This window comes from Drosophila obscura, unplaced genomic scaffold (assembly GCF_018151105.1).
Source record: "Drosophila obscura isolate BZ-5 IFL unplaced genomic scaffold, ASM1815110v1 contig_14, whole genome shotgun sequence".
Taxonomy (NCBI): Eukaryota; Metazoa; Arthropoda; class Insecta; order Diptera; family Drosophilidae; genus Drosophila; species Drosophila obscura.
The window spans coordinates 1,277,333-1,301,414 of NW_024542724.1; the positions used below are offsets into that span (position 1 = coordinate 1,277,333).

Here is a 24,082-nt window from a genome sequence, read left to right on the forward strand (position 1 = left end):
GCTTGGCTTTAACGTTTTTTGCAGATGCAGGTCCAGCCAACAGCATTATTCATTCGCCGTCAGCATTTTTCCCTTAGTTTTTTCGGCCAATACTTTAATTGCACACTGCGCTGTTAATGAGCTGATAATGAATTTATTAAATTTACTACTCGTTTGCATTTTATAGTCCCCATCCAGTTGCAGTCCATCCCATAGATAAATTAACTCTTCGCATATACCAGTGTTTTTTTTTTTTTTTGCTATTATTTTTTGTAATGAGGCAGCGAAATTATTTATTTATTATTTATGCGGAGACGAGCCATGTAAATTGATCAGAATGTTGATGCACATTTTTCTCTTGTGCCTTTCCTCTTTATGGTTAATTTATGCACTTTGTTTAATAACTTTAATGGGACCAACAAATGGGGCTGGGGAAAAGTGGCTGTTCTATAATAAATCAGCATTTACATGAATAGCTGCAAGAAAAAAATGAAAGCAAATTAAAAGTAAAACACAAAAGATCAAATGGATGTACAAGAAAAAACCGAACACTTAAATGCCCTTATTTGTATTAGGTATTTTCTCATACATTTTATTTATAGTTTATTATCTACTATTATCTACCTATTATAATTATCTAATATTTTTATAACTCGGATATCTAAGACTAGGATTTGAAAACCCATTTTGTAGATAATCTGGAATATTAGATTAATCTTTAATTTTCACTAATATAAACTAATAGAAATATAAAGAGATAACGGAAAAACATATTATTGCGAGGTATTAAAGTTTTTATATTTTGATTTGCTAAAATTTGTTAGGTACTTTTTTTGTAGTTTACTCGTAAATTAATTTGCGGTTCAATGTACATAAATAAAATGAAAACAAAGCGTTAAATAAAACACAAATTAGGTAAATTATGTGGATTTATATTGTCCCTCTGACCCTATAACCTTATCCCTCTGGCCTCTATTGATTGCTCTCTATTATGGCACAATATAAACATACATATGTATGTGCGCATTTAATGCTAATTAAATTTAAATGCAATTAACTCGAGTGCCTGATTTTATATCCACTGAAAGTCGTACATTTTTTTAGAGTTAAATAAATAAAAACATGTATAATGTATCATTTATCAGAAGGTTTTGTGATGCTAAACACAAAACACGGATAATTATCCGTGTGATGTGCATAGAAATGCCTTTTCTGGTAATTGAGATGTCTGTTTAACTAGTTCATTGAACTTTTAGGAACATTTTGTGGTCAAATTAATTGGCAATTGATCCATGCGGAATATAAACATGAGTTTATATGTACTAAAAGAAGGGGAAACATGAAACATAACACGGGAAAGTCATCGTTATATTTTTGATGTAGCTTATACATAAATAAATGTCCTTGATGTAGGATTACAGGATTACGTTATAAGAAATAATTTATTTTTTTATAATTTGACCTATTACGCATTTTTTCCATTCTATTTACGTTCTCTTCCCAGTCATGATTCATTTTTAAGATATTAAAATGCGTATCATTTTCTATAAAATGTATGTTCCTCTAGACTATTTAGACCGGAAGCAGAGGATACTAGTTAAACTAAATTGTGCCATTATTAATGCCATATTTTGAGCCCATCTGAGGGAGTATATGTATAAGAATATCTGAACTATAAACTGAATTCTTAACTCTGTACTCTTTCCACTGCTTGGCTATATTTTTGTATTTAAAACATAATACAGTATATTTAGTTGTAGGAGTTTATAATGTATAAATTATATAATTTAATAATTTAATTTAATATAAATTATTATTAAATATATATAATAATACAGTTAAGTTTTTTATTTTAATATATATATCCAGAACATTTCCAAACGACTCTTCTACAAATTAAACCAATCAAACTGAAAACTGACTAAAAATTCCATCGACATTCTTCATGCCATATTTGTTACATTTTCCATGGATTATATAAAATTTATTTCTTGGTTGTTCCTAAGTAGAGAAAAAGCTTTGAAGAAGCCAACTGAAGAATCTGCAACACTGTGGACATTATGGTTCTAAGATAATTCTTCCTATCGATTTTTCTCGATATGATAAAGTATGCAATCTTCACGCATCCGGACGGAAAGAGGCCGGGTAAGTAATATGCTTAACACTTTCTCGGAAATGAGGGGCCGTGGTGGGGATTTTGAACATACGAGTAATCAGAAAAATTGTTGTTAATTTATTGTTTTGTTGGGTGAAATTCTATTGCAGTGCCTGTAATTTATTTGCGATTAGTTCTGGCCCTCACACTTTTGCTGTTCTGTTCTTTGTTTAAGTGTCACGCCCAATAGCACACACACACATACGCACACACTATCCCTATCTGGAGCCATTGTTTCGGGGCAAGCATAGACAATGGGGAAATCCTCTTATTCAAGGTATCAGCAGCATCTCTTCTGCAGCATAATAAGCCGGGGAACTGTTCCCTTCCATTCCCATGCCATTTTCTTCCACGTTTATTATTTATTTATTTAAAAATTTCTGCCTATCCCCGACTCTTTCTCCCTCTCTTTCGTTCAGTAGCTCTCCTCTCTCTCTCGATTTCTCTTTCTGTGTTGGCCAACCTTTTTAGCCACTTTCGTTTTAATGTAATCAAATGAACGTGCCTCGCATTATTCTGTTGCCAATAAATTTCATGAGGCAAATAGATGAGGATTGGATCTGGGTCCCCCCACTTGGCTGCCGGCTACTACTTTTGGGACTCACCTCACCTCCCATCGGTGCCTGCCCCACTCCATTCACCTACTTCCCCCGACACTCGCGACTCCCTCTAACAATAGCAATGAGCTAACGCCACGGTGGCTTCGATTCGGTGGTTCTTGTTGTTGTTGCTATGGCAACGCCTTTTTCTTTTGGGGAAACGTGTAAAATTGAAAAATTCTCTCGAGTAGCCAACCAAGAGCGAAAACATTCGAAATAGCTGCCGAAGACTTACGTACTCTAAGAGAGCATTAGCTAGTAAGGGTAGTAGCTATGAGGCAGAACTATGAGTTGAATATGAGATAGCTATTTATGTGCTATGGAAATGCTATTCTTATCAACTTTGGCAGGGTTGTGTGGAGAGTCTCCACTCGAGACATATTCAAGAGCAGTTTGTGAAGCTCAAGCTGTGAGTTTGTGTTAAAAGTAACATTTTTCTCACAAGGAGTTCATACTCGTATGATTATCTTTGTATATTTGAGGCACCAAAAGGCTGTAATAGCTCTGACCACGGTCTCGGTCCAAAAATCCAGCAATACACAGTCTTTGGCGAGGCGCAGGATTAGTGGATGCAATTTTAAAAGAATTTTTGTAGAAATGTTTAAGAAGGAAATTGTTAGTTCAAGATTTGAATAAATATTCTGTGAATGCTGTTCGCATCCTTACCCCTGATGCTTAAAAAGAACACAGTACTTAGTTTTATAGAAAATGCATTACGAAATTCTAGCAATAAAAGTAATACCCTCTGCAAAAGGGCATAAAAACCGCAGAGTCCTTGAGGAGAATAGGGAGTGTGGGGTGTGGGGTGTGGCCTCTCATATAATTGAAAGGGACAACACGTCGAGTCGAGGCTATTAGGTTCAGGGCTGCCCTGCTGCTCCCGCTGTTGCTCTGCTATCATTGCTCTTGAGACTCGGCAGCAGCAGCAGCAGCAGCAGCTAATGGATTTCAGTTTGCCCAGCCACCCAATCCATACAGACATATAGATATATACTAGTAGATGTCTGTGTGTATGTATATTCTCTGATATTTATGTATTTATTTTCACTTACAGTCCAAAGTACTTGAAAAGCAGCGTAAACAATGCAGAACAACATTTCACTTCACATATCCCGAAAAGCGGTTCAACGGCTTCCCCCTCTGAACACCACAATCACACCTATCCCAGAACTGGAGATGGAAGTGGAAGTGGAGCTGGCACTGGAACTGGACAGGGCATGGGAAATACGAGTATGCAAAATAGCTGCGAGTAAAATATTTCTATTATTTATTTACTCACACTCTCTATTTGCATTCGTCTGTCCCTACACACACACACACACACACACAAACACAGTGGGAGAGTGGGTAAGGGCACAATGGAGCGTGCGGAATGTGTTTAGAGAGAGTTCTTCCTTTTTACTTTTTTCCTGTGATTTTTTTTTTCACTGTTGTATATTTTTCATATTTTACACTTAGAGTCCACAAGAGTCCAGAGACAGGATCAAGCTGTGTCCCTTTTGTCCCACTCAATGCGCTGCAACCAGTTTGACAAGGCATATAGAAATATAAGGGATTAAAATGGGCAAAACTTGGCAAACGAATAGCACTAGAAGACTGTCAGAATGTGAATGATTTTACTGATTTACTAATTTATTCTTGAAAGTCCATTGATCCCCCAGATCTACTCAGCGATTGAACAACAATTTCCAATAGCCATATACCATATATATATTTTGTTTGATATTGCACTCGTGTATTCCTTTAAATCAATCATACGAAAATCTTACCAAGAATTTAAATTTGAATCGCAACAAAGTGTTACCACAAAAACTCAAATGCCTCTTAAAAGTGCACACACAAAGAGGAAGCAAAAGAGGAGGCAACATTGTAGCGCAGTTTCCATTTTTGTGTTTAGAACTCTCAATTGAATCTTGATGCACGTGCCCTGGCACAGAGCCCAAATATAATTCTAAAGCGGACATTGCGATGGCATCGCGTCCAAGGCATCCCAAGTCCCAAAGGGTGCAGGGGGCACTCCACTCACACCCACTCCATTGTACGCATCTCAATTTATTGGGTGGAACCAGAGACCGCTATGGGAGACTGTAGCCCAGCCCAGTAGCCCAATGGGTTTTTCTTGTTCTTGTATCATTCATAATAATTTTTATTATGGGTCATCGGCCATTTGTTTGACGCTCCCGCACACACACACATTCCGAGCCTAGGGGTTTCGGTCCCATTTCGTTCAGTCCATCTATTAGACCAAATGTATCCGCACCATTTCTGCTTTTTGGTCCCCCAATCTTGATCCTTTTTCCTGCCTGTTCCTGCCGTTTCTGCTCCTCGATACTTGTTCTTTTTATTATATTCTTTATTTTGCATATTTTCGTATTATTTGTTTTATTTATGGTTCCATGACTCTGACAAATGGCCGTAACTTCATCCTTCGCTCTGCCCACCTATCAACGTGTTGATGTGATTTCTTTTTTCCTCTAAATACCCATTGAAGTTTGTAAAGTGAATTGGATGAATACGAATTCAAAGAAACTGGGAAATGTTAGCAAATGAATTACGAATTAAATTTTCCTTGCTTTTCTTTGTCCGCTTCCTATACTAAGCTTCCTTCGCTTTCCGTCGCTTTTCGATTATTCTCATTATGTACTCCAACAATTGTTGTCCTATTGTTCGTCTCTATTTTTATTCCACTAAAAAAATACACTTCTCAATCTACTGAGTACCAGCGAGTCGTCTCTCTTGCAACACGCATTCTCTTCACATTTCATCCATTTTTTTTGTGTTCTGCAAATTATTTAAATTTCTTATGCAGGCTCTCGTTCAGTGAGTGAGCGACGGAATGGGAGATGCCATGGACTGTGGGATGAGAGTTATGTGGGTGTGCAGCAAATTGATAGATGTCCTGTCCGTTCGAGGACCCAAAAGTGGCAGCTGCTCGTTGTCTACACAAGAATTATGATGCCTAATAACAGGTCTAAGTGGTTCCGCCCGGGCACTTCGTTGGTGTTTCATCAAAAATCATATTCGGACAGCTGCTAACCAAAAACTGCAATTGATTCAACCGTCTGGGAATGGGACTGGACAGCTTTGGCAGTACGGGATGATAAATCTATGGGAGTAGAGAGAACTTTCGAATATGGAATTGTGGAGCCAAAGCTTCCTGATGATTTATCATGTTCGAGTTTTTGACTATTCATGGATTGTTGTTCACATTTTGGCGTAGATTAGTTTTGGTAAAACACAATTAAATTGTGCTTGATGCAACATCAGCCTGTGGCTCTATTTGATGTTGATTGTTCTGTGTGCAGATGTGCAGGACGGGATCTGACCCTGGTCCCATTCCCATCCCTCATCCCTCAATCCTCGTCGTGGCGGTGCGGTGCGGTGCTCGCTTCCCCTTCCATGGCTCATCACGCTCGGCTACGTTTTCATTTTGGTTCAGTGTGCAGCGAAAAACTTTTCCCTATGACAAAGTTTGTATCTGTGGCTCGTGCTCCACGTCCTCCACGTCGTACATAGCCACCAATCCTCAACCCAATCCCCCCCCCGTTGGGAGTGTTTTATTTAATTTCCAGCACGCGGCCATTCGCAATTGCAATTCAAATTCACATTGCAGCGGAATGTTCTGGGTTGAGGCCATGGGTTCTCGTTTTTGGCTTACTTACTCAAAGCTGGACTCCCTTTCTTTCCAGCAAAGCCATTTGACGGACATTAAATTGAATAACTGTCACTGGTCTTTAGAATACTCCCAGTTTTTTCTTAACTAAAGATAACTTCATCAATTGATTGAGTCGAAGTCGCCATAGGAGTAATTACAGTGGAAGTAGTAAGAGAAGCAGGAGGATACTTTTAATTAAAGATGGGGAATTAGTCGCAGTCGGATAAATGGGATAAACTCAAGTATCGAAATTGATTTCGGAGAGAAATAATACTACAGAATTACGTACTAGAATAAGACGATTGTAGAAAGTAGAGTCTAATTTGTTAAAGAGCAAGATTAATCATTTTTACTAGTGTCAATTGAGTAGAATGAATTTTAATTTCATAGAAAACGGAAACAAATTGCACATCCCCAATGTTTCATGTCCGCCAGCTTTATAGTTTCATAGCAACCAGCTCTTATAGTTTCATAGCAACCAGCTCCACTAGTTTCATAGCACCCAGCTTTAATAATTTAATGACAGAAAGCTTAAAGTTTAAATCGGAAACGGTTTTACACCCTGTTGCGGATATATGTGTGTACATATATACAGATATACTATGTATATTGTACATACTACATAAATAGGTGCAATAATGTGTGTTCTATTAGTTTCTTGTCTCACATTTCACTACGCCAATTTGCATTTGTCTAGTTTGATGACAGGCACCAATTAAACTCGACTGAGCCTCTGGCAAGATTCAACAAGAAAGTTGTCAGCACTTTGAAGCCTTCTGGTATTGTTCTACACGGTACTCGTGGATTTCAAGGGTACATTGTATTTTATATACATTGAATGTATTTCAATGTACAATATAAGCAGATTAATTTTTTTTTTACACTCCATTCGATTCATAAATACATTACACATATTCAAATAATTAATACATGTGCTACTTATAGGCCTTTGCCACTCCGATAAAATTCTGAGCATATTTTCCTATTTTAATGTCAGTTCTTGTTTCAGTAGTGGGTATTTTTTAGTCCTAATACACGCCTATTCATTGTGTTCTTGTCTACTTATTCCCCTCTGTCAGCTCCCTGCTCTATACGTACGAGTAGTTCCAGTGTCCCATGAATGTCCGCAGTCAACCCACAATCTGTTTGTCTGCTCAGTCCTTCGGTCTTTCTACAACTCCCTTTTTTCCCCTCTATCCTCTGTGTGTGTGTGCTGGTTAATATGCCTCGCGTCTGTTTGCTCTTGTTGCTCTTTAATTTATGCCATCCAGGAGCCAGGATCCCGGAGCAGCAGCATCAACAGAATCAGGAGCAGAAACAGTTACTACGGATGGTCTCTGCTCTTTTCGTTCCCCTCTCTCTCTCTCTCTCTCCGCTCTTCGTGTATCTGTTTGGTGAAGCAAAACCTATTTTCTTTGCAGTTGATTGCATTTTATAGCATTGCAACCTGTCAGGCTAACAGCTTCAAATTTCCAACTCCTTTTCCCGGGAAAAATGCACGCGCTACTTTTTTCTACATCCCTTCAACACTCTACAGCGCTCGACAACAACCTCCCAACTCGATGAATTTTTCAGGACATTTCGCGTGCCGCCTTCTTTTTAGGCGAGAGAAAGAGAGCAAGAAACAAAATAAAAACATCAGAAAAAGCTATAGTCAAGTGTCTCTATGTTGAGGTACCTGGTACTCCGTAGATATTTACAGCCACATTACAGCTTTGATTAAATTATAGATAATTATCTATAAAATTTAGTAAAATATATAAAAAAAATTATTCGGATGCCTATATATTTAAATGTGTAGATATAGTACTATAGGGATTTACTGTAAAATAAATTTATAATTTTAATATCTGTTTCTAGTCTCTGTAGAGCCTCTCAAAAAAACCAGGTGTTCAAACAGACAAAAGCGCATTGTTGTAGCTGTTGCCACCATTTGCTCGAACACAATATACCCCTGCATTCTATGTATAGCGGGTATAATAAAAATTTATTTAGTGGAAAGCCTTCAGTTTCGGTGCTTCGCCTCGCTCTTTCTCCACTTCGCTCCCCATGTCTTTTGTATATTTGTTTACCTGCTTTTTGGTTGGCTTCCAATTTATTGGCGCAAATCATCCAACAATAAGCGCGGAAATGTTCTGCCTTTGGCCATATTTTGGACGCCTTCGCCGTTTGAGGCCCCCGTGGCCATTTTCGCTGACACCAATTTCTATTTGTTTGCACTTCCCCTACACTCTCCCACACCTACCTCACCCACTCCCACTCTCTGCCTTCTACCCACTGACTCTGTTTGTGTGCCAAGTGCCGTTATGCGATTCAAGTTGCGTTTAATAGTTAATGCAAAGCTTTTAAGCACCCAACAGAAGTTCAGGCAGCAACTGCAGCAAGAATGACGACAACAGCAGCGGGACTAAACGTCGCAAATAAAATAAAGAAATGGAAATGGAAAAGGAAAAGGAAAAAAAAACTATAGGAAATCGCTGGTGAAAGAAATGCAAAAGTTAGCTGATGCCCTGTAGGGCAACGAAGGTCTCTAGGTTTTAGTACACACCATTATTAAATTATATTCAATAATATAATATATAATATAATTAATATTGTTTTGGATCTAGTCGTATTTGTTATGGCAACAGCGGGTGGTCGCATGGTGCCTTACTTTAAGTCTGATATACCCTTTCTTGCTCCTTTTCACCGTTCAACGGTTTCTAACTGTTGAATTAAACTTTGAGTATTTTTCGAGAGAATGAGAATGGGAAATACTTTTCAGTGCAACAGGGGAAGCAAGTGCGGCATGTAATTACATTAGCTTTTATTTCTATTATGCGCTCATAACATATTTTTTATTAATGCAGCATTCCATTAAAGGAATTAATGGCATAAAAAAGAACTAAAGACTGTGGAGCAGGAGCGGACGAGGAGTAGGAGTAGGAGGAGGAGGAGGAGGCGAACCGGTTGGGCGGGTAATTAAAAATGATCGGAGAGTTGAGCCAACGTAATGACGTGCTTAGTGCAGGTCGAGAGGACGATGCACGGTCCTCGGTGCTCAATGTCCAGGCTACGAGTGTCCTGTACCCAGTACGTAACACTTTTTGCCCGTTGGGCAGAAGCGATGACCCAACAAGTTGTTGAGTGCTCAAGGGCCTGTGCCAATATCTAGGTCAACGAGTTGGAACACACTCACAGAGTGTGTATGGAGAGAGAGCGTGTAGTTTCACGAAGAGATAGCCACATACATGTTACATATGTATGCGTACACATAAATAAATAGAGCAAGTAATTATGTGAAAGTCCGGATTTTGGTTGGGGTAAACATGATACATATATATTTCTAATGATGAGTATTAAAGTTGTTCTCCTTGGAATTGCATAATTTATGGCTTTAATTGTTCTGTTTGGTTTTACATAAGCTTAATGAAAATTTCTATAATCGAACCAGCGAAAATCGTTGTAATTATTAGGAAAATATGGGGTAAAGTTGAATTATTTCTGGGTGTATAAATATAAAACGACTACGTGGTCTGCTGTCTGGTTCTCAAATCTCGAATCGTTCTGAAACCTGTGACTCCTCTCAAAATCGAATACGTTACACAAATATTCATCCCTTGACAGGATAAAATCTCTTTAGCCCCAAAATGCAACTAAAATAACAAATAATTCATCATAGAAATTTCATTTAATTTCTTTTTTATGGCACACACCGCACACAATGTTAAAATGGAAAAGAGAGGAGATCAATTCAAGTCCCAAACCAAAAATCAGCGCGTGAAATGCACAAAAGAATATTTTAGCCGGAACCTTTTCCATTTCACAATCACATTTCCCAACTGCAATGGACCAACAAAAATTACATAAAAAATGCAATTTCTTTTTATTTCCCCATTCCTGCATTGATAGCCAAAGATTTTTGATGAACTTGCCAAAGTTTATTAACAAAAAGGAAAAAAAAGGACAAATAGGCAACGGACTTCTCTCTGAGTCTCGTCTGTTAGCTGGCTAATATTTTATTCATTTCATTTTGAAAGAAAGCTAAAAAAAAATGTATGTGTATAAATCGAAAAAAGAGTGTGGAAAAGTGATTGAATAGAAAGAATTGTTAAATTTTTAGTTATTGTATGCGATCGGCCAAGTGTGAAAATGAATTTCAATTTGACTTTTGAGTTTTATTAAATTTTTGTTTTTTCCTTTATTTTTAAGCAACCACAAAGTCAGCAAATGAATATAATGAAAACTCACAGAATTTTGTTTGTTTAAGTTTTTGGTGAGCCAATAATGAAAAATAAGAAATGAATAAGAAATAAAGTAAAAAAGTTATTTATTTTACCATTATTTAACATTAACTTTTTTATCATTGAATAGTTGTACTTGAGTCTATTTCTCAAAAAAAAGAAAGCGAGACACAAATGTAAGTTAATACTAATGCATATATATAAACTGATGTATATATGATATAATATAATATAATATAATATAATATAATATAATATAATATAATATAATATAATATAATATAATATAATATAATATAATATAATATAATATAATATAATATAATATAATATAATATAATATAATATAATATAATATCATATAATATAATATACATACATATACATATACATACATTAATATAAACAAAACAATCGCCTCTCAAATCAAATTATGGATAATAAAATAAGAAAAAATCTCTTTTGGCTCCTTAATTTACCCAATGTTAATTGTGTTCTCTCCCAGGAAATCAAAGATAGATTTATATTGATTGAAATTCGAACTTCTCTAAATTATATTGAAATTAATCCCAATTCATCTTTTAAATTGTATTTTTAAGTGGATCTATGAATTGGTATCTTGGATACCTTAACTTTGACTCTGTCTTTTTTAATTTTCAGCTTATCAGAACTGAGAATTCAGCAACACGCACGTCAGAGAAGACGCCCTAGGAAAATGTCAGAGGTCTTGAGCTTCTGTAGCTGGCAGCTTGCAACTTGGCCTGTGGCAAGATGCCTGTCAAAAGTTTTTAGGCATGGCATGGCATCAATGCTATCGTCATTTGGCTTTGACTGCGCACATGATTATTACACACTCTCGCACAAATACACCTATACACCCGAAACACACACCAACAGATCCATCCACCTATACACTCACACGCACACACCCACACACCCACTGACAGACAGATAGATAGACAGACGCATCGCATGGAAACTTTGAACCGAAAAACTTGCCGCAAAAACTTTTTAAGTAAACGCGCAGCCAAAAAGCAGCAGCAGCCACAGAATTCGGGGAGTAAAGGGTAAGCCAACAAAATTAAACTAAAAACCAAACTTTAACTTAATGAAAATGCAATATTTGCCGGGGCGGGGAAAACTTTTCCACCCCGCCTGCCTCAAATTTATGCATCAACGTAGGCCAACATAAGGAAATCAAAAACGGAAGCCTGATCCCAAAACGATATCAAAAATATAAAGTACATTTCATTCAGTTTCATTTTTCTGTGTGTCTAGAAAATTGTCCAAATTAATTTCTAACAATGGCAAATAAACCAAAAATCGCCAAAAGCAAGCCCCGCAGCTCTGTTGTCGCCCGTCGTGTTAAAAAACCCAACCCAGTACGTCTTCGCAGTCTGGGGGATCTGAACGAGTTGGAAAAGGCTCGAGTGGCATCCGCTCTGGATGCAGCAGCCAATTTGGCAACGGAGAATTTGAAGGAGAAGAAGGAGAATTTAAACGACTTCCTGCCAGATGATATAGAGTCGTTACAGTCGGAGAGCAAAAAGAAGCTTCGACATCGTGTGGCCACCGCCATGAAGCTGCTGAACTTCGTCGAGGGCTTCGAGGACAGCGACAGCGACGACATTACTACACCTGTTTCTCTCTCACAGGTTCTTGTGCGTCATCGTAATCGTAGTGCTATCAGGAGCCTTGCAGCCATCAACCAGGAAAATAATGGCTTTTGTAGCAACTGTCTCCTTCGCTGCCGCAGCTGCGGTCGTCGCAACCTTCAAAAGTGTGACAAAAAGTAAATGAATTTAACTGAATTTGTCTATTATGGTATATTATAAATGTAAATTTCAGTTATAGATAAAAATAAATATAGTTCTTAATGGAATTCTAAATTCCCGGAAACCGAGAAACCCCGGCGAGACAAACAAACGAAGCGGATGTAAATGCTCGATGTACTTGTGTGCGTTGTCTATCATTTTCTCTGAGAATGTCAGTTGTGTTCCAGCGTGCTTGTTTCCGTTACAATTGTCGTTGTTGATTAGTGAGAGGGATTCCCGCCATTGCGACATGCTCACACGCACATTTTCGTTAGCGTGTTCGCCTGTTATTTCTGCTCTACTATTTCGCATGTTTGTTGGTTTATTCATCCGTCGCGACGCTGCAACTGGGCTCTCTTTCGACTTGCTGGCATTATTCACTGCAACACACACAAGTCCTTCAATTTTCACAAATTTCACACAATTTTAGACACCCCAAAATATACTTTTATTTCAGACTTTGCACAGCCCAACAATACCAGCACACACAGACGCACCCTGCGCTTTTTTATGCGTCTCGTAGTAAGCAGTTTTTTTTTATCCATGTGTTGCAGGGATATATGTTTCTGGATGCCGACAAAAAAGGGGTGCAGAGATAATCCAAATCTCATTACGCGAAGTCGTACTTAAGATTAAAAATAATTATTTCAATTTCTGTGCCATGCCATCGTCACGTAGTCCTACCTGGGCCGTAGGGTGGGATGGAGATTGGGGCTGCAAGGCTTCGGGGCTTCGGCTGGGCGGCTGGGAGGAAAAAAGTGAAAATTCAATTAGAATGCGCCAACTCCATGTGAACAGGCAGCCAGGCGAGTCTAACTGTCTGGCTGTGGCTCTGGCCACGACCGGCTTCGGCTTCGGCTCCCGCCTGTCTGTGCTCCCAAAATGCAATGCCGGCAATGTTACATATACAGCAGGTGGAAAAAGGCAAAGACAGGGGCGTACACAGTCGTACACGATTCGTTTTCCATCGTGATTTTACCAGAAATATACACCACCAATATTTCAAGGGTAAACCATTCTCAACTTTCGTGAAAAAATGTATAAAATCAACACATTTCAGCAATATTACCGAAACAATGTAAGAACTTGTTCTGGAATGACTGGACTTAGGTATGAATAGCATGTGAATAGTGTAAATGTTTCAGTGGTAAAGGTATCGTGTAGGAGCTGCTTTCGGATATGGAATGCTCCCACGGCAGCCGCCATCGCGTAATCCTTTTGCCAGCCTGCGAGCAACCACAATAATTTGATTTTACTTTGCTTTAACTTCATGAAAAAGTTTCAAGTTTTTTCACACACACAAACACACACACACCTTACTCCCCTCCCCATCTGTGTGTTGACTGCTTCTGATAAAGTTTTTAATTTTGCAGCTGAAACTCATTTAGAGGAACGAAAGTGCGAAACCACAGTAGCAGCAGAAGCAGGAGCATCCGAGGATGATACGTGTTTTAGGAGCGTCTGCTGCATATTTAATGGGGCTCCCCAGCCTCAAAAGCTGCCAGCAGAACAACTTAAAGAGGGAGAGATATATAGAGCTTTATAAAAAAATGTATATAGCATGGTATATGCATATGTATACGAGTATGTATCTATAGATAAATATCCATTTCGCTTGGCATTACATGCCTACAGCATAATGAAACCCCAAAAATCAACTTGGCTGTAACTTTGGCCAAACAGAAAGATTCTGGCAAGAAAATTGTTATACGAACTGGAAAAATACACAATCTACAAAAATTCATCTTCATTATGGTGGACGGCGCGCGGCTCGCTGAAGTAGGAACTGCATTCAAATGAGGCATCGCCATGGATGGCCTTTGGGGATCAAAGAGAGGGTGGTGGTAGAAATTAAATTTAAATTTTCATACATTTTTTGGCTAGAATAACAGTTAAGGATTGCTGATTTTCGGGTGGTAGGAGAAGGAGGAGCTCTTCCTCTTCCCAAATTTTGCATCAAATTAGAAATTCATTCCATTACCAAATTTAGCCATAATTGTTACTCCTTCTTAAGCAAATTAAACCCAAATGTGGGAAAATATGTAAATGTTCTAAAACAAATAAATTCTCATTTCTCCAAATTTGTAGTGTGTTTACAGATCTTTAACATACGTTAAGAGTTGCCCTTGCCAGAAGTAAATAGAAAATTCGGTAATTTCCATAATTTTGGTAATTTACCTGAAAGAATTTTCATTGTTGTAAATCCATTTCCTCCATCACTATGACTCAGTGAGAGAGAGACTCAGTAATAATCAAAATCGAGCACACTCAAAAAGTCATTCGAAAAGAAGTCTGTCGCTCTGATTGGGTTTTTGGTTTGGTTTTTTGATTGCATCAGGTACCCAGTCAGGGTGTGTGTCCGTTTTCATGTCCCTATTCAAGTCCCTGTCGATTTCCTGGTCCTGGTCTTGCTGGTTGGCCCTAAAGAAATCGCTTTTGAGAACACAAAAGCCAATTCGGATTCGCAGCACAGCGCTGCGCAGCACTCGCTTCAGGACTGGTAACGGACAAAATATTTTCTGAGTGAAAAACAATGCAATTCAATTTTTTTTATATTTTTGGCAAACAAAAAGCACAGCCCCAAGTCCCTTTGCCAAGCAAACACGCATTGCCATCCCTTCATCATCCATCGCCATTCCCTCGGAAAGCAATTCTATTTGATGGGGTAAAAGTGTTTGAATTTGAATTTGAATTAATAGGATTAGAATGAAATGACTTTCAATGGGGGTAAATAAATTAAAGTGCTTTTTACCATCAAATTGAATGCAAATGTTGGTTCTGTTTCACTTGCACAAAGAGACTACGACAAGAACACGAAGACGCACTCGGGGAGAGCTGGCAGAGAGTTGATATAGGAACAATCAGATTAGTTGGTTAAAAAAATATTTCCGCATATAGCAGAGGCAACAGCAAAGGCATTTTAATTATCACTATTCCCCAGGGCGCAGTTGAACTAATTGCCCTGCCCTGAGGGGGCTCCTGGGTAGGTCTGGAATGGGAATTGTACGCTTAAACTATGGCCCTGACAAAAGACCCAACGAATCTACACACCGTACGCACTTGTGGCCTTATCAGTGGCCTCAAAATGGCAAAAACAGTTTGGCTCGAAGGGTGGATAGGCAGCCTCAAGCCTTAGGAGCCACAAACAAAAAATAATAAAAACAAACCACAACGGAAGAGGCCGTAGAAAAAGTACAATGAGCGTGTCGTGTTGACCTGAGGAAAAAATTAGGCATTCCGTGCGAAATGTAGATACGAGATAATCATTTTAATAAATTTCACAGTGACAAATGACTTGGTCTACCGCTCTCTCTCTCTCTAGGTCCTTATTCTCTTTTTGTCCTGTTTCCCCAAACCTTGCTGTAGGCGTGAATTAGTAATAAGTGATGGCTGGGCGGTGTCTTGACTAATTGATGAGTGAGACTTCTGACTAACTTACTGTTACTGCGGTTCAGGGCACTATTTTTTCGTTATTTCCCATTCGTTATACAGTAGGTATACTTGTGTATATAATGTATCGTGATGAAGAGAGATTGGGGCAGTAGTGGTTCGTATAAAGAAAATATCCAAGGGCAGTTCAATCCAGATTTGTTACTACACAATTTCTTTCGCTTTCGATAAACGCTTCAGAACAAAAGAAATAAGCTAAAAACCAATAAAAATATATTCTATGTGAATGAAATAAAGGACCTATTATGCTCTGGTCGTTCAATTAAATAGTTTTCCCACTCTTGTGTACAATTCCCCACACACTTCACTGCCTTCTTTACCAGTAATGGTAAGTACTGCTAAGGCTTACTGCAAGATGTCTCGGGTGTTTTTAATTTTCGCTTGAACAATTTTGATTCAGCTTCCGGCGCAGCCCCTCCACCAGTCAATTGTTTGCGTGGCGCATTATGCAAATTATGAAACTACACAAGAAAACTTTAAGTTTTTTTTTCTTGTCATATTTTGTTGAGTCACAGCTGTTGACATCGTTTGCCAATTTTTCTCAAGCAGGCTCAGGCGGTAATGGGTGACAGATGAAGGGAGGACTGGGAGATAGAGGCCTGGAAGATCTGCAGGAAACAAAATTCTTAGTACTTAAGGGGGAAAAAAAGATATATATGTACATACCACATAAAGAGAGATATGTACAAATACATATACATAGGTTTGATAAACAAACAAATGTTTCCCGCCTCTTATCTGATAGAGCAACTTACTTCTGTCAGCATGCATCTGTCCACTGATTTCGGTCCAAATTTGAAGAAGCTGGTTTAATTTTGTTTGTGTTTTACAACCGTTGATGACAGACTCAGATAGCAGGATAATGTTAGCTTACAGCTGGCAGTGATGAATATATATATAGATATTAAAAGATAATTTGTTGCCAGCTCGTTTTCGGGAGCGATATATTTTTTCACCGTTTTCGGCTCCTTCAATATTTAAACAAATTTCTTGAGATGTATACCCTTACTATTTAAGTTAACAAAATGCACTTCTTCGGCTGGGGCCGCTCTTCCCCAGGCATATCCTGGGCTCCCCAATATTTTATTGGCAAGGTAATGTGTCTGACTATCAGCAGCAGCAGATGGCGACGCACTGTTTTGAAAGAAATATTTGTTTTATATTTATGAAAATTAATAAAAATATTATATTATTATAGTATATTATACATATATTATATATATTATATGGATATTATATAATTGCCCTTTATATAATGCTGCATTAATTAGATTCTATTTGTCTTCATTATTAAAATATTTCATTTGGTTTTTTGTTCCCTTATTGCAATGTTTGCTTTGTGTTTGCTGGCAAAAGATATCAAATTGATATCTTTTTCGAGGTGGGTCGAAACATACCAAAAAAACAAGCAAATACTTCTGATACTTTTCCAGTATATACCGACCTTTTTGTTTTTTGATCTGAGTACAGGGCTCCAGAAATTTGTTTAAATATTGAACGAGCCGAAAACGGTGAAAACGGCCGTACAGAGCCTAGAAAACAGTTTTTTCCGTAAAACATTTCTTATCGGTTTCATACGAATATCAACCCTGATTCTGTTCGCGAGGTGTTTTTTTCGATCTGAGTACTAGGCTTTACTATTTTAAAGAATAAGTACTTTATCGATACCATAAATGCCGGCTGTTTCTTGGTTCTTTTGCTCGAAATTAATCATGGGTTTTGACCACACACTTCAACGTATTTTGCAAAATTTGCGTATTTCCGACGGCGAACGCTCCAATTACACAGAGGATGCTGTCGAAATCCAAAATTATGTGATTGAAAAGCTAAAGTCGGCAGATTCTAGCTTTCGCGAGGCTTTTGATGGCCTTAGCCTTGCAGGTAAGTTATTGGTCCCGCGGAGACCCCAATCAAGGCGGTAATTCTTTGTTGCTTTCAGGAAGCTACTTGGATAGGGTGAAATTGAAGACCCCTGATGAATTTGATTTGCATATGAAGTTGAAATTGCCATTCCCAATCATCCCGAAGAAAGACGAGAAGGGATTCGTGTTCTTGTGTGCAAATAACTACAAGCATCCGATCCTAGCCAACAATTACGTAGATCGCAAGAATTTACAGGCGTGGTTACGCGATGCATTCAATGAGGTGTTCACATCAAACCTACGTCTTCGTTGCAGCACTGGAGAAGTCTATGAAGTAAGGTATACTGCGAAAGGCTACGGATGTGCCCACACCATTGAAGCTGAAGGAAGGAGTCGCACCATATGGTTCGATTTAGTGCCAGCATTCGAGTTTACTTGGGCTCAGTGGCCGTTGGACGTGCCACCAATATCTACCGAAGTGCGCTCTAAATGGCCGTGGTTCGCTGTACCGCAATCGAAGCGGGGCTCCTGGGACGAGCGCACTTTTATAGTGTGTGCCCCGCATTGGGAGCGTGAAACAACAAGGAATTTGAATAATTTCAAAAATGTTTTACGCCTTATGAAGGGTTTGCGTGACGCGCACGAGTCTGATTTGCCGCATCTATCAAGTTACATGCTGAAAACTGTATTGCTCCATCAACTGGGACGCGTTGATTGGAATGAAAATCTTCACACTCTCTTTGTGAAGATGTGGTCCTGTTTGGTGAATCATCTCAAATTTGGAAACTTGGACTTCTTTTTGGCCAATGGAAATAACATTTTTGATCGCATGCAACATGGGGAGCTTGAAAAATGTCGCGTTGCAGCTGTACGCCTAATGTCTAACCTTAATCAGGCTGAAACACAAATATGGATGCTCGACCGTATTTTCAAAGTTTAAACAAGAGCACCTATTCTTTGCATTAATCACTTAGTATTGTAAAACCATACAACGAAAATATCATTTAATTTTGTTTCAAATAAATTCATATCTTGAACGGAAAAATTTATTGTGTTTTAGTTTCTTTCTGGATCAGTGCTCCGATTTTCAGCGTTATTATCTGCCAACGAGTTGCAGCAGCTATTTCTACATATTTTACTTTATTTGAAGAAATGTAAAGGTTCCGCTTATAACAGAACCATATCCAGCTATTATTTAATGGAACAAAGCACGCACGGACTGAATAATGTTGTCGGGGTACAAGTACATACATGTTGATCAGGGAATAAACATTATAGCATTATGGCGTGAACAGATTTCAATAGTTTTCCCCAAGAAGATATGCATCCTCTGTTCTTTTATCCTACTTGGAAACTTTCTCAATTTTTCTTATTCTCAAACCTCTTATTCAGTGTGAATGATTTCCTCTCGCTTATAATTCGAATGTTTTCTTTGATTATTCTTTCATAATCATACGCATCATATCTGCAATTCTTTTGAATACCTCCTAGTATATCCATTTCCATTCAAATTTAAGGAAGAACATCCTTAAACGGGGCCATTCGTCAGATATTTGTACTTTTTCATATCTTGTATATAATGAAATTTTAAAGAACGAGTAAACACATTCTCTGTTGTGTTGTGTTGTGTTAGCGCAATATTTAATTCTTTTAGTTCGCTTTTTAATACATATTAGAGTGGTAAGGCGTAGTGTAGTGTGAATTTTATTCAAATTAAATGCGCAGCCGCATGATGTATAAGGGTGTAAGAGGTGAGGAGAATAAATGATGAGGATGCGTTAAGGGGAAAATGCTTGATCGTGATCAGAGACTGAAGTTGCAGGCGGCGGAGGCCCAGTATTTAGCTGAAGGTATTGATCTGAAATAGAGGAGATATTAAGCGGTGAGAGTTGATTACTTAGAGAGCAAAAGAAGTACTTACAATATCATCGATCTTCAAGATGGAGCGAATCGTCTCCGTGGCCAAGGTGATGGCCGAAACACTGACCAGCAGCGGCTGAACCACATTCTCTGCATAGATATCTGTGATGGCACCCTTGCGCACATTGATGCCGGCATTCTTCTCGCCCTGGGCATGACGATTGCGCAGCTCTGTGACAGTGGCAATGGGATTGAGGCCGGCATTCTCGGCCAGCGTCGAGGGAATGACCTCCAGGGCATCGGCAAATGCGCGGAAGCAATAGGCATCCACACCCTCCACAGTCTGGGCGACAGCTGCCAATTGCAGCGACATCTCGATCTCGGGAGCGCCACCGCCCACAATCTGGAACGGCTTCTTCACCAGACAGCGCACCACACAGAGAGCGTCGTGCAGGGAACGGGCTGCCTCCTCCAGCACCAGTTTGTTGGATCCACGGCAAATGATCGACACAGTGCGTCCCTGGTTCTGGATGCCGGTGATCTTCACGAATTTGTTGGTGCCACTGGCAACCTCTTCCACGAGTTCGGCGCTGACCAGATTCTCGGCGGTGAAGTGATCCAACGATGCAATCGGACGGCAGTGCAGGGTCTTGCAGACGAACTCAATGTCCTCACGCTCCACATCCTTGACCACCATACACTTGATCTTGTCCAGGAAATGCTGCGCCAGATCCGAAACAGCATCACTGTGGAACGAAACAGATTGATTAGTGATTCAGAGAGGCTCTGCTTAATCTCGACTTACCGGAGGATAGACTTTTGGACCAGCAGAACATTGCAGCCGGCCTTCTTGATCTGCTTGACAATGTTGAGAATGTAGGAACGTTCCTCCTTCAATACACGATCCATGGCGGCGTAATCCGAAACAATCACGTTGTGATCCATCTGTAAAAGAACGCACATCGAATCATATATGGATCAACTGATGAAAGCCTTCCCCACTACTCACATCGGTTTTGGGAGCCGAAATACAGAATTGGATGAGACCAATCTTGGCCTTCTCGAGGCGCTTGGGGGCATTGGTGCCGGCCGAGCGGCTGGTGAAGACCAAGCCATCAATCAGCTCAGTGTCCTCGACGGTGCCGCCCAGACTGGAGATCACCTTAATGTTCTTAAGATCCACGGAGGTCTCCTTGCCCGGCTCGGTGACCTTCAGCACGGCGTCCACGGCGATGGGGGCCAGAAGGCTGCTCTGCTGCGAGACAACCTTGGAGTTGAGCGATGTGGAGGCGCTCTTGATCAGGGTCTCACGATCCGTCAGCTCGATGGGCGTGGCCATCTGTGTGAGAATCTCCACAGCCTTGTTGGAGCAGCGCTGGAACGAGTCCGAAATGGCCGTCGGGTGCAAGCCCTTCTGCAGCAGCTTCTCGCAGGCCTCCAGCAAGGCACCGGCAATGACCACCACCGAGGTGGTGCCGTCACCGGCCTCAACGTCCTGGGCGCGGGACAGCTCGACCAACATCTTGGCGGCCGGGTGGAGCACATTCATCTGCTTCAAGATGGTGGCACCATCGTTGGTGATGGAAACCTCGCCGTTGCCGGCCTGAATCATCTTGTCCATGCCGCGGGGACCCAAGCTCGTGCGGATGGCAGAGGAGACAGCTGTAAGACATCAATCACGCATTTCTTTTAGTTCTCTCTTAAAATGTGAAAATAAAAGCTAGAATTTGCCAGAAAAATGCTACATCGTCAGCACAGTTCGTCACATGAGTAATGCGCTGCTCTTCTTCTTCTCTAAGAAATTTCCAGACGCAGCCGGCGTCCAACTGCGATTTTTAAATGCAAATATCCATGGAAATTTACCATAAAACCACTTCCCACACTACTTCAGGTCTAATATGCAGCACAAATAACCATTTTCCACGGAATTTATGTGATGTTTAGCTTTTGCTTTTGGTTATTTGGTAAATTCTTACCTTTAGCCGCCTGTATGTTCGACATACGAACATCGTTGGGCTTAGACTTGTCTTTGAAGGTCTGCGACTTCGGTTTAATACCAACTGTTCTAGCCTTGGGCGCCATTGTAGTGTTAATTATAAATTTTTAAACAAGATGCAATTATTATCAACGATTTTCACAGCGATTAACACAGATTAAAAAATGTCCAATTTTATTTTTGTTCGGCTGCCGTGCTGTCAGTGTGACCCTATGAAATAAAACTTGTCATTTTTCAGAACATACCGTAATAGACCAACAAATTTATGAAATACCCAATTATATACCGAAATAAGTGAAACCGCGGAATAAAATATTGTTTGCGTAGTATTCTTGTAGATCCACTCCACCATCCTCTTAGCCAACAAAACAATAATGAGCAAACCGACACTATGAGTGTTGTTTCACAGGGTAACTGCAAACAATATCGGTATTTTTGTGCAATAAGCGGAAGTGTGACCGTATTCATTCAGCCGCCTTTGATGATTCGACTGATTTTTGTTATTTTATTTGTGATATTTATAAAATTGTAAGTCTCGAAACACAATGTCGCATGGACATTCCCACGACCACGGTGGCTGTGGCCACGAGGCCACCGATGTGGACCATGCCCTGGAAATGGGCATCGAATACAGTTTGTACACAAAAATTGACTCGGAAAATCTGGAGTGTCTGAACGAGGAGACCGAAGGCAGCGGGAAAACCGTCTTTAAGCCGTACGAATCGCGTCAGGATATGAGCAAATTTGTTCAGAGCGATGCCGACGAGGAGCTGCTCTTCAATATACCCTTTACCGGCAACATCAAACTCAAGGGCATCATCATCTGTGGCGCCAACGATGACTCGCATCCGAATAAGGTTAAAATGTGAGTGGATACTGGCGGGAAACGTTGTTTGAATCCATATTTAATGGACAATTTTTTTGTTGCAGCTTCAAGAATCGACCCAAGATGACATTCGATGATGCCAAGATGAAGCCGGATCAGGAGTTTGATCTAACGCGCGACCCTCGCGGCGAAATTGAATACTCACCCAAAGTGGTCAACTTTTCCTCGGTCCATCATCTGTCCATGTACTTTCCCAGCAGTTTCGGTGATGACAACACGCGCATCTACTATATCGGTAGGTTCGGGTATAGGAAAAAATGTATCCAGAAACTATAAAATCGCCTTTATTGTAGGTCTTCGTGGAGAGTTTAGCGAGGCCCACTATCATGGCGTGACCATTTGCAATTATGAAGCCCGTGCCAATGCCGCTGATCACAAGGACAAAGCCTTTGATGGCGTTGGACGCCCTATTCAATAAATCAAAGAGAATCAGTCTTTATTTCGATGCTAGAGTGCTTTTTGAGTTTCTCTCTAATTTATTTTTGTGATCAATTGAATTTTATCAAATGAAATATTTATATGTGTAACTATTTGAATTGAGTATTTATTGCACTATTCTCGTACTTTCCGATTAGTTCTCAAGCGTGTTGTGCAGCTGGTGGCACCACATCGGGTCCGATTTTCACACCAATATTGGGAGCCTTATCCGAATGGATATCGGCCGACACCTCGGTGAAGAGTTTGTCCCACTGCCAGATTTCATCGACCTCGTTGAGGGTCTCCTGGGGCAGCAGGCAATCGGTCAATATGGAGAGATTAAAATTATCAACTGCATTGAAAGCGTGCTGCGAAAGCAAATCCGTGCTGATCTCCTTGAGAACCGCCAAGCGATTTAAACTGGCCCTAGGGGAAGATGCATTTTGAATTAAATACGCACTTGGTTGCTGGGCATCTACTTACGTCGGCGGCTCAACAATTTCGTTGAGCATGATTTCATCCTTGAAGTCGTCCACATCTGGTATAACAGGTATATCATCAGTTGGTACGGACGTTGCCGATTTTGTTTGTTGAAAACGCTCGCTAAATACATAGAAAAAAATACGATTAAATTATGCCTCCTAGATCTCCGGGACTACAACTTACTCATCGAAAGAATTCTTCTTGGATCTGTGGAAGGAACGTCATAATTATACAAAGATTAATGGCAGCTATTAGCGGACACTCACTTCAAACCCTTGAATCCAGCATCCGCCCAGCCTCCAGATATGCGTCGTATCGGCGGCCGATGGGATTCGAATTCATTGTTGTATGTGGACGAGGTGGCCTCTGTTGTTGTGGGACTGCCCTGTGCCTGCACGTTCAGTGTGATATCTATGGATATGTCCTTAACCGGCTGCGATGATTCCTCCTTCAAGACATCTCGACTCTTGGAGCGACGACCCTTGCGGGCCGTTGTCTAGACGGGCGGAAATGTCATTTCATATTCAGAATCGACCATAATATTGGAGTTTTACCTTTCTTATAGTCATTTTCAGCTCCTCAGCCCAATCCATAGCTAATTTGTTTATTTTTTCCGCGTTACCAAGGCAACAAGTGTTCATCGGGGGTTAGTAGTAAGTTAGTAGGCTGCTAAAACATCGATGGCAGTATCGATAGTATCGAT

General features: G+C 39.9%; 5 protein-coding genes and 1 long non-coding RNA gene across 7 annotated transcripts; 4 read left to right on the forward strand and 2 right to left on the reverse strand.

The window, feature by feature from the left end:
- The first annotated feature begins 1,968 nt into the window (after positions 1–1,968).
- LOC111075180 lies at positions 1,969–10,332 on the forward strand. 2 transcript variants are annotated; one of them, XR_002607899.2, is made up of 3 exons: positions 1,984–2,124; positions 3,788–3,963; positions 10,109–10,332. It is a non-coding gene; the product is annotated as an uncharacterized LOC111075180 (long non-coding RNA). The 2 variants fall into 2 exon arrangements; XR_002607896.2 differs by lacking the exon at positions 10,109–10,332 and having other exon boundaries at positions 1,969–2,124; positions 3,788–4,007.
- Positions 10,333–11,804: 1,472 nt separating this feature from the next.
- Positions 11,805–12,508, forward strand: LOC121405516. The gene has a single exon (XM_041596331.1). It carries the CDS (start codon positions 11,916–11,918, stop codon positions 12,405–12,407), a length of 492 nt encoding a protein of 163 aa, XP_041452265.1. The 5' UTR covers positions 11,805–11,915; the 3' UTR covers positions 12,408–12,508.
- Positions 12,509–17,516: 5,008 nt separating this feature from the next.
- Positions 17,517–18,795, forward strand: LOC111075162. The gene is made up of 2 exons (XM_022368287.2): positions 17,517–17,756; positions 17,815–18,795. Exons 1-2 carry the CDS (start codon positions 17,549–17,551, stop codon positions 18,675–18,677), a joined length of 1,071 nt encoding a protein of 356 aa, XP_022223979.2. The 5' UTR covers positions 17,517–17,548; the 3' UTR covers positions 18,678–18,795.
- Positions 18,796–19,363: 568 nt separating this feature from the next.
- LOC111075154 (T-complex protein 1 subunit delta) lies at positions 19,364–21,803 on the reverse strand. Its single transcript, XM_022368279.2, has 5 exons — positions 21,574–21,803; positions 20,607–21,259; positions 20,403–20,542; positions 19,659–20,343; positions 19,364–19,595 (listed from the first exon to the last, which is right to left on the reverse strand). Exons 1-5 carry the CDS (start codon positions 21,677–21,679, stop codon positions 19,578–19,580), a joined length of 1,602 nt encoding a protein of 533 aa, XP_022223971.1. The 5' UTR covers positions 21,680–21,803; the 3' UTR covers positions 19,364–19,577.
- A 253-nt stretch (positions 21,804–22,056) lies between these two features.
- LOC111075158 (PITH domain-containing protein GA19395) lies at positions 22,057–23,007 on the forward strand. Its single transcript, XM_022368283.2, has 3 exons — positions 22,057–22,458; positions 22,524–22,714; positions 22,773–23,007. The coding sequence occupies exons 1-3, from the start codon at positions 22,139–22,141 to the stop codon at positions 22,895–22,897; spliced, it is 636 nt and encodes a 211-aa protein (XP_022223975.2). The 5' UTR covers positions 22,057–22,138; the 3' UTR covers positions 22,898–23,007.
- On the reverse strand, positions 22,915–24,048 carry LOC111075156 (intraflagellar transport protein 43 homolog). The gene is made up of 5 exons (XM_022368281.2): positions 23,934–24,048; positions 23,646–23,875; positions 23,563–23,586; positions 23,380–23,499; positions 22,915–23,322 (listed from the first exon to the last, which is right to left on the reverse strand). Exons 1-5 carry the CDS (start codon positions 24,018–24,020, stop codon positions 23,058–23,060), a joined length of 726 nt encoding a protein of 241 aa, XP_022223973.1. The 5' UTR covers positions 24,021–24,048; the 3' UTR covers positions 22,915–23,057.
- Positions 24,049–24,082: the final 34 nt, after the last annotated feature.

Bases quoted from the DNA above. Each gene is read 5' to 3' on its own strand.
- LOC121405516 (XM_041596331.1), top strand. From the start codon at position 11,916: ATGGCAAATAAACCAAAAATCGCCAAAAGCAAGCCCCGCAGCTCTGTT.
- LOC111075162 (XM_022368287.2), top strand. From the start codon at position 17,549: ATGCCGGCTGTTTCTTGGTTCTTTTGCTCGAAATTAATCATGGGTTTT. The intron at 17,757-17,814 runs GTAAGTTATTGG...TGTTGCTTTCAG, and splicing joins TGATGGCCTTAGCCTTGCAG to GAAGCTACTTGGATAGGGTG.
- LOC111075154 (XM_022368279.2), bottom strand. From the start codon at position 21,679: ATGGCGCCCAAGGCTAGAACAGTTGGTATTAAACCGAAGTCGCAGACC. The intron at 21,260-21,573 runs GTAAGAATTTAC...GATGTCTTACAG, and splicing joins GAACATACAGGCGGCTAAAG to CTGTCTCCTCTGCCATCCGC. The intron at 20,543-20,606 runs GTGAGTAGTGGG...GTTCTTTTACAG, and splicing joins TTTCGGCTCCCAAAACCGAT to ATGGATCACAACGTGATTGT.
- LOC111075158 (XM_022368283.2), top strand. From the start codon at position 22,139: ATGTCGCATGGACATTCCCACGACCACGGTGGCTGTGGCCACGAGGCC. The intron at 22,459-22,523 runs GTGAGTGGATAC...TTTTTGTTGCAG, and splicing joins CATCCGAATAAGGTTAAAAT to CTTCAAGAATCGACCCAAGA. The intron at 22,715-22,772 runs GTAGGTTCGGGT...CCTTTATTGTAG, and splicing joins CACGCGCATCTACTATATCG to GTCTTCGTGGAGAGTTTAGC.
- LOC111075156 (XM_022368281.2), bottom strand. From the start codon at position 24,020: ATGAACACTTGTTGCCTTGGTAACGCGGAAAAAATAAACAAATTAGCT. The intron at 23,876-23,933 runs GTAAAACTCCAA...CCGCCCGTCTAG, and splicing joins TGAAAATGACTATAAGAAAG to ACAACGGCCCGCAAGGGTCG. The intron at 23,587-23,645 runs GTGAGTGTCCGC...TTCCTTCCACAG, and splicing joins GCTGGATTCAAGGGTTTGAA to ATCCAAGAAGAATTCTTTCG.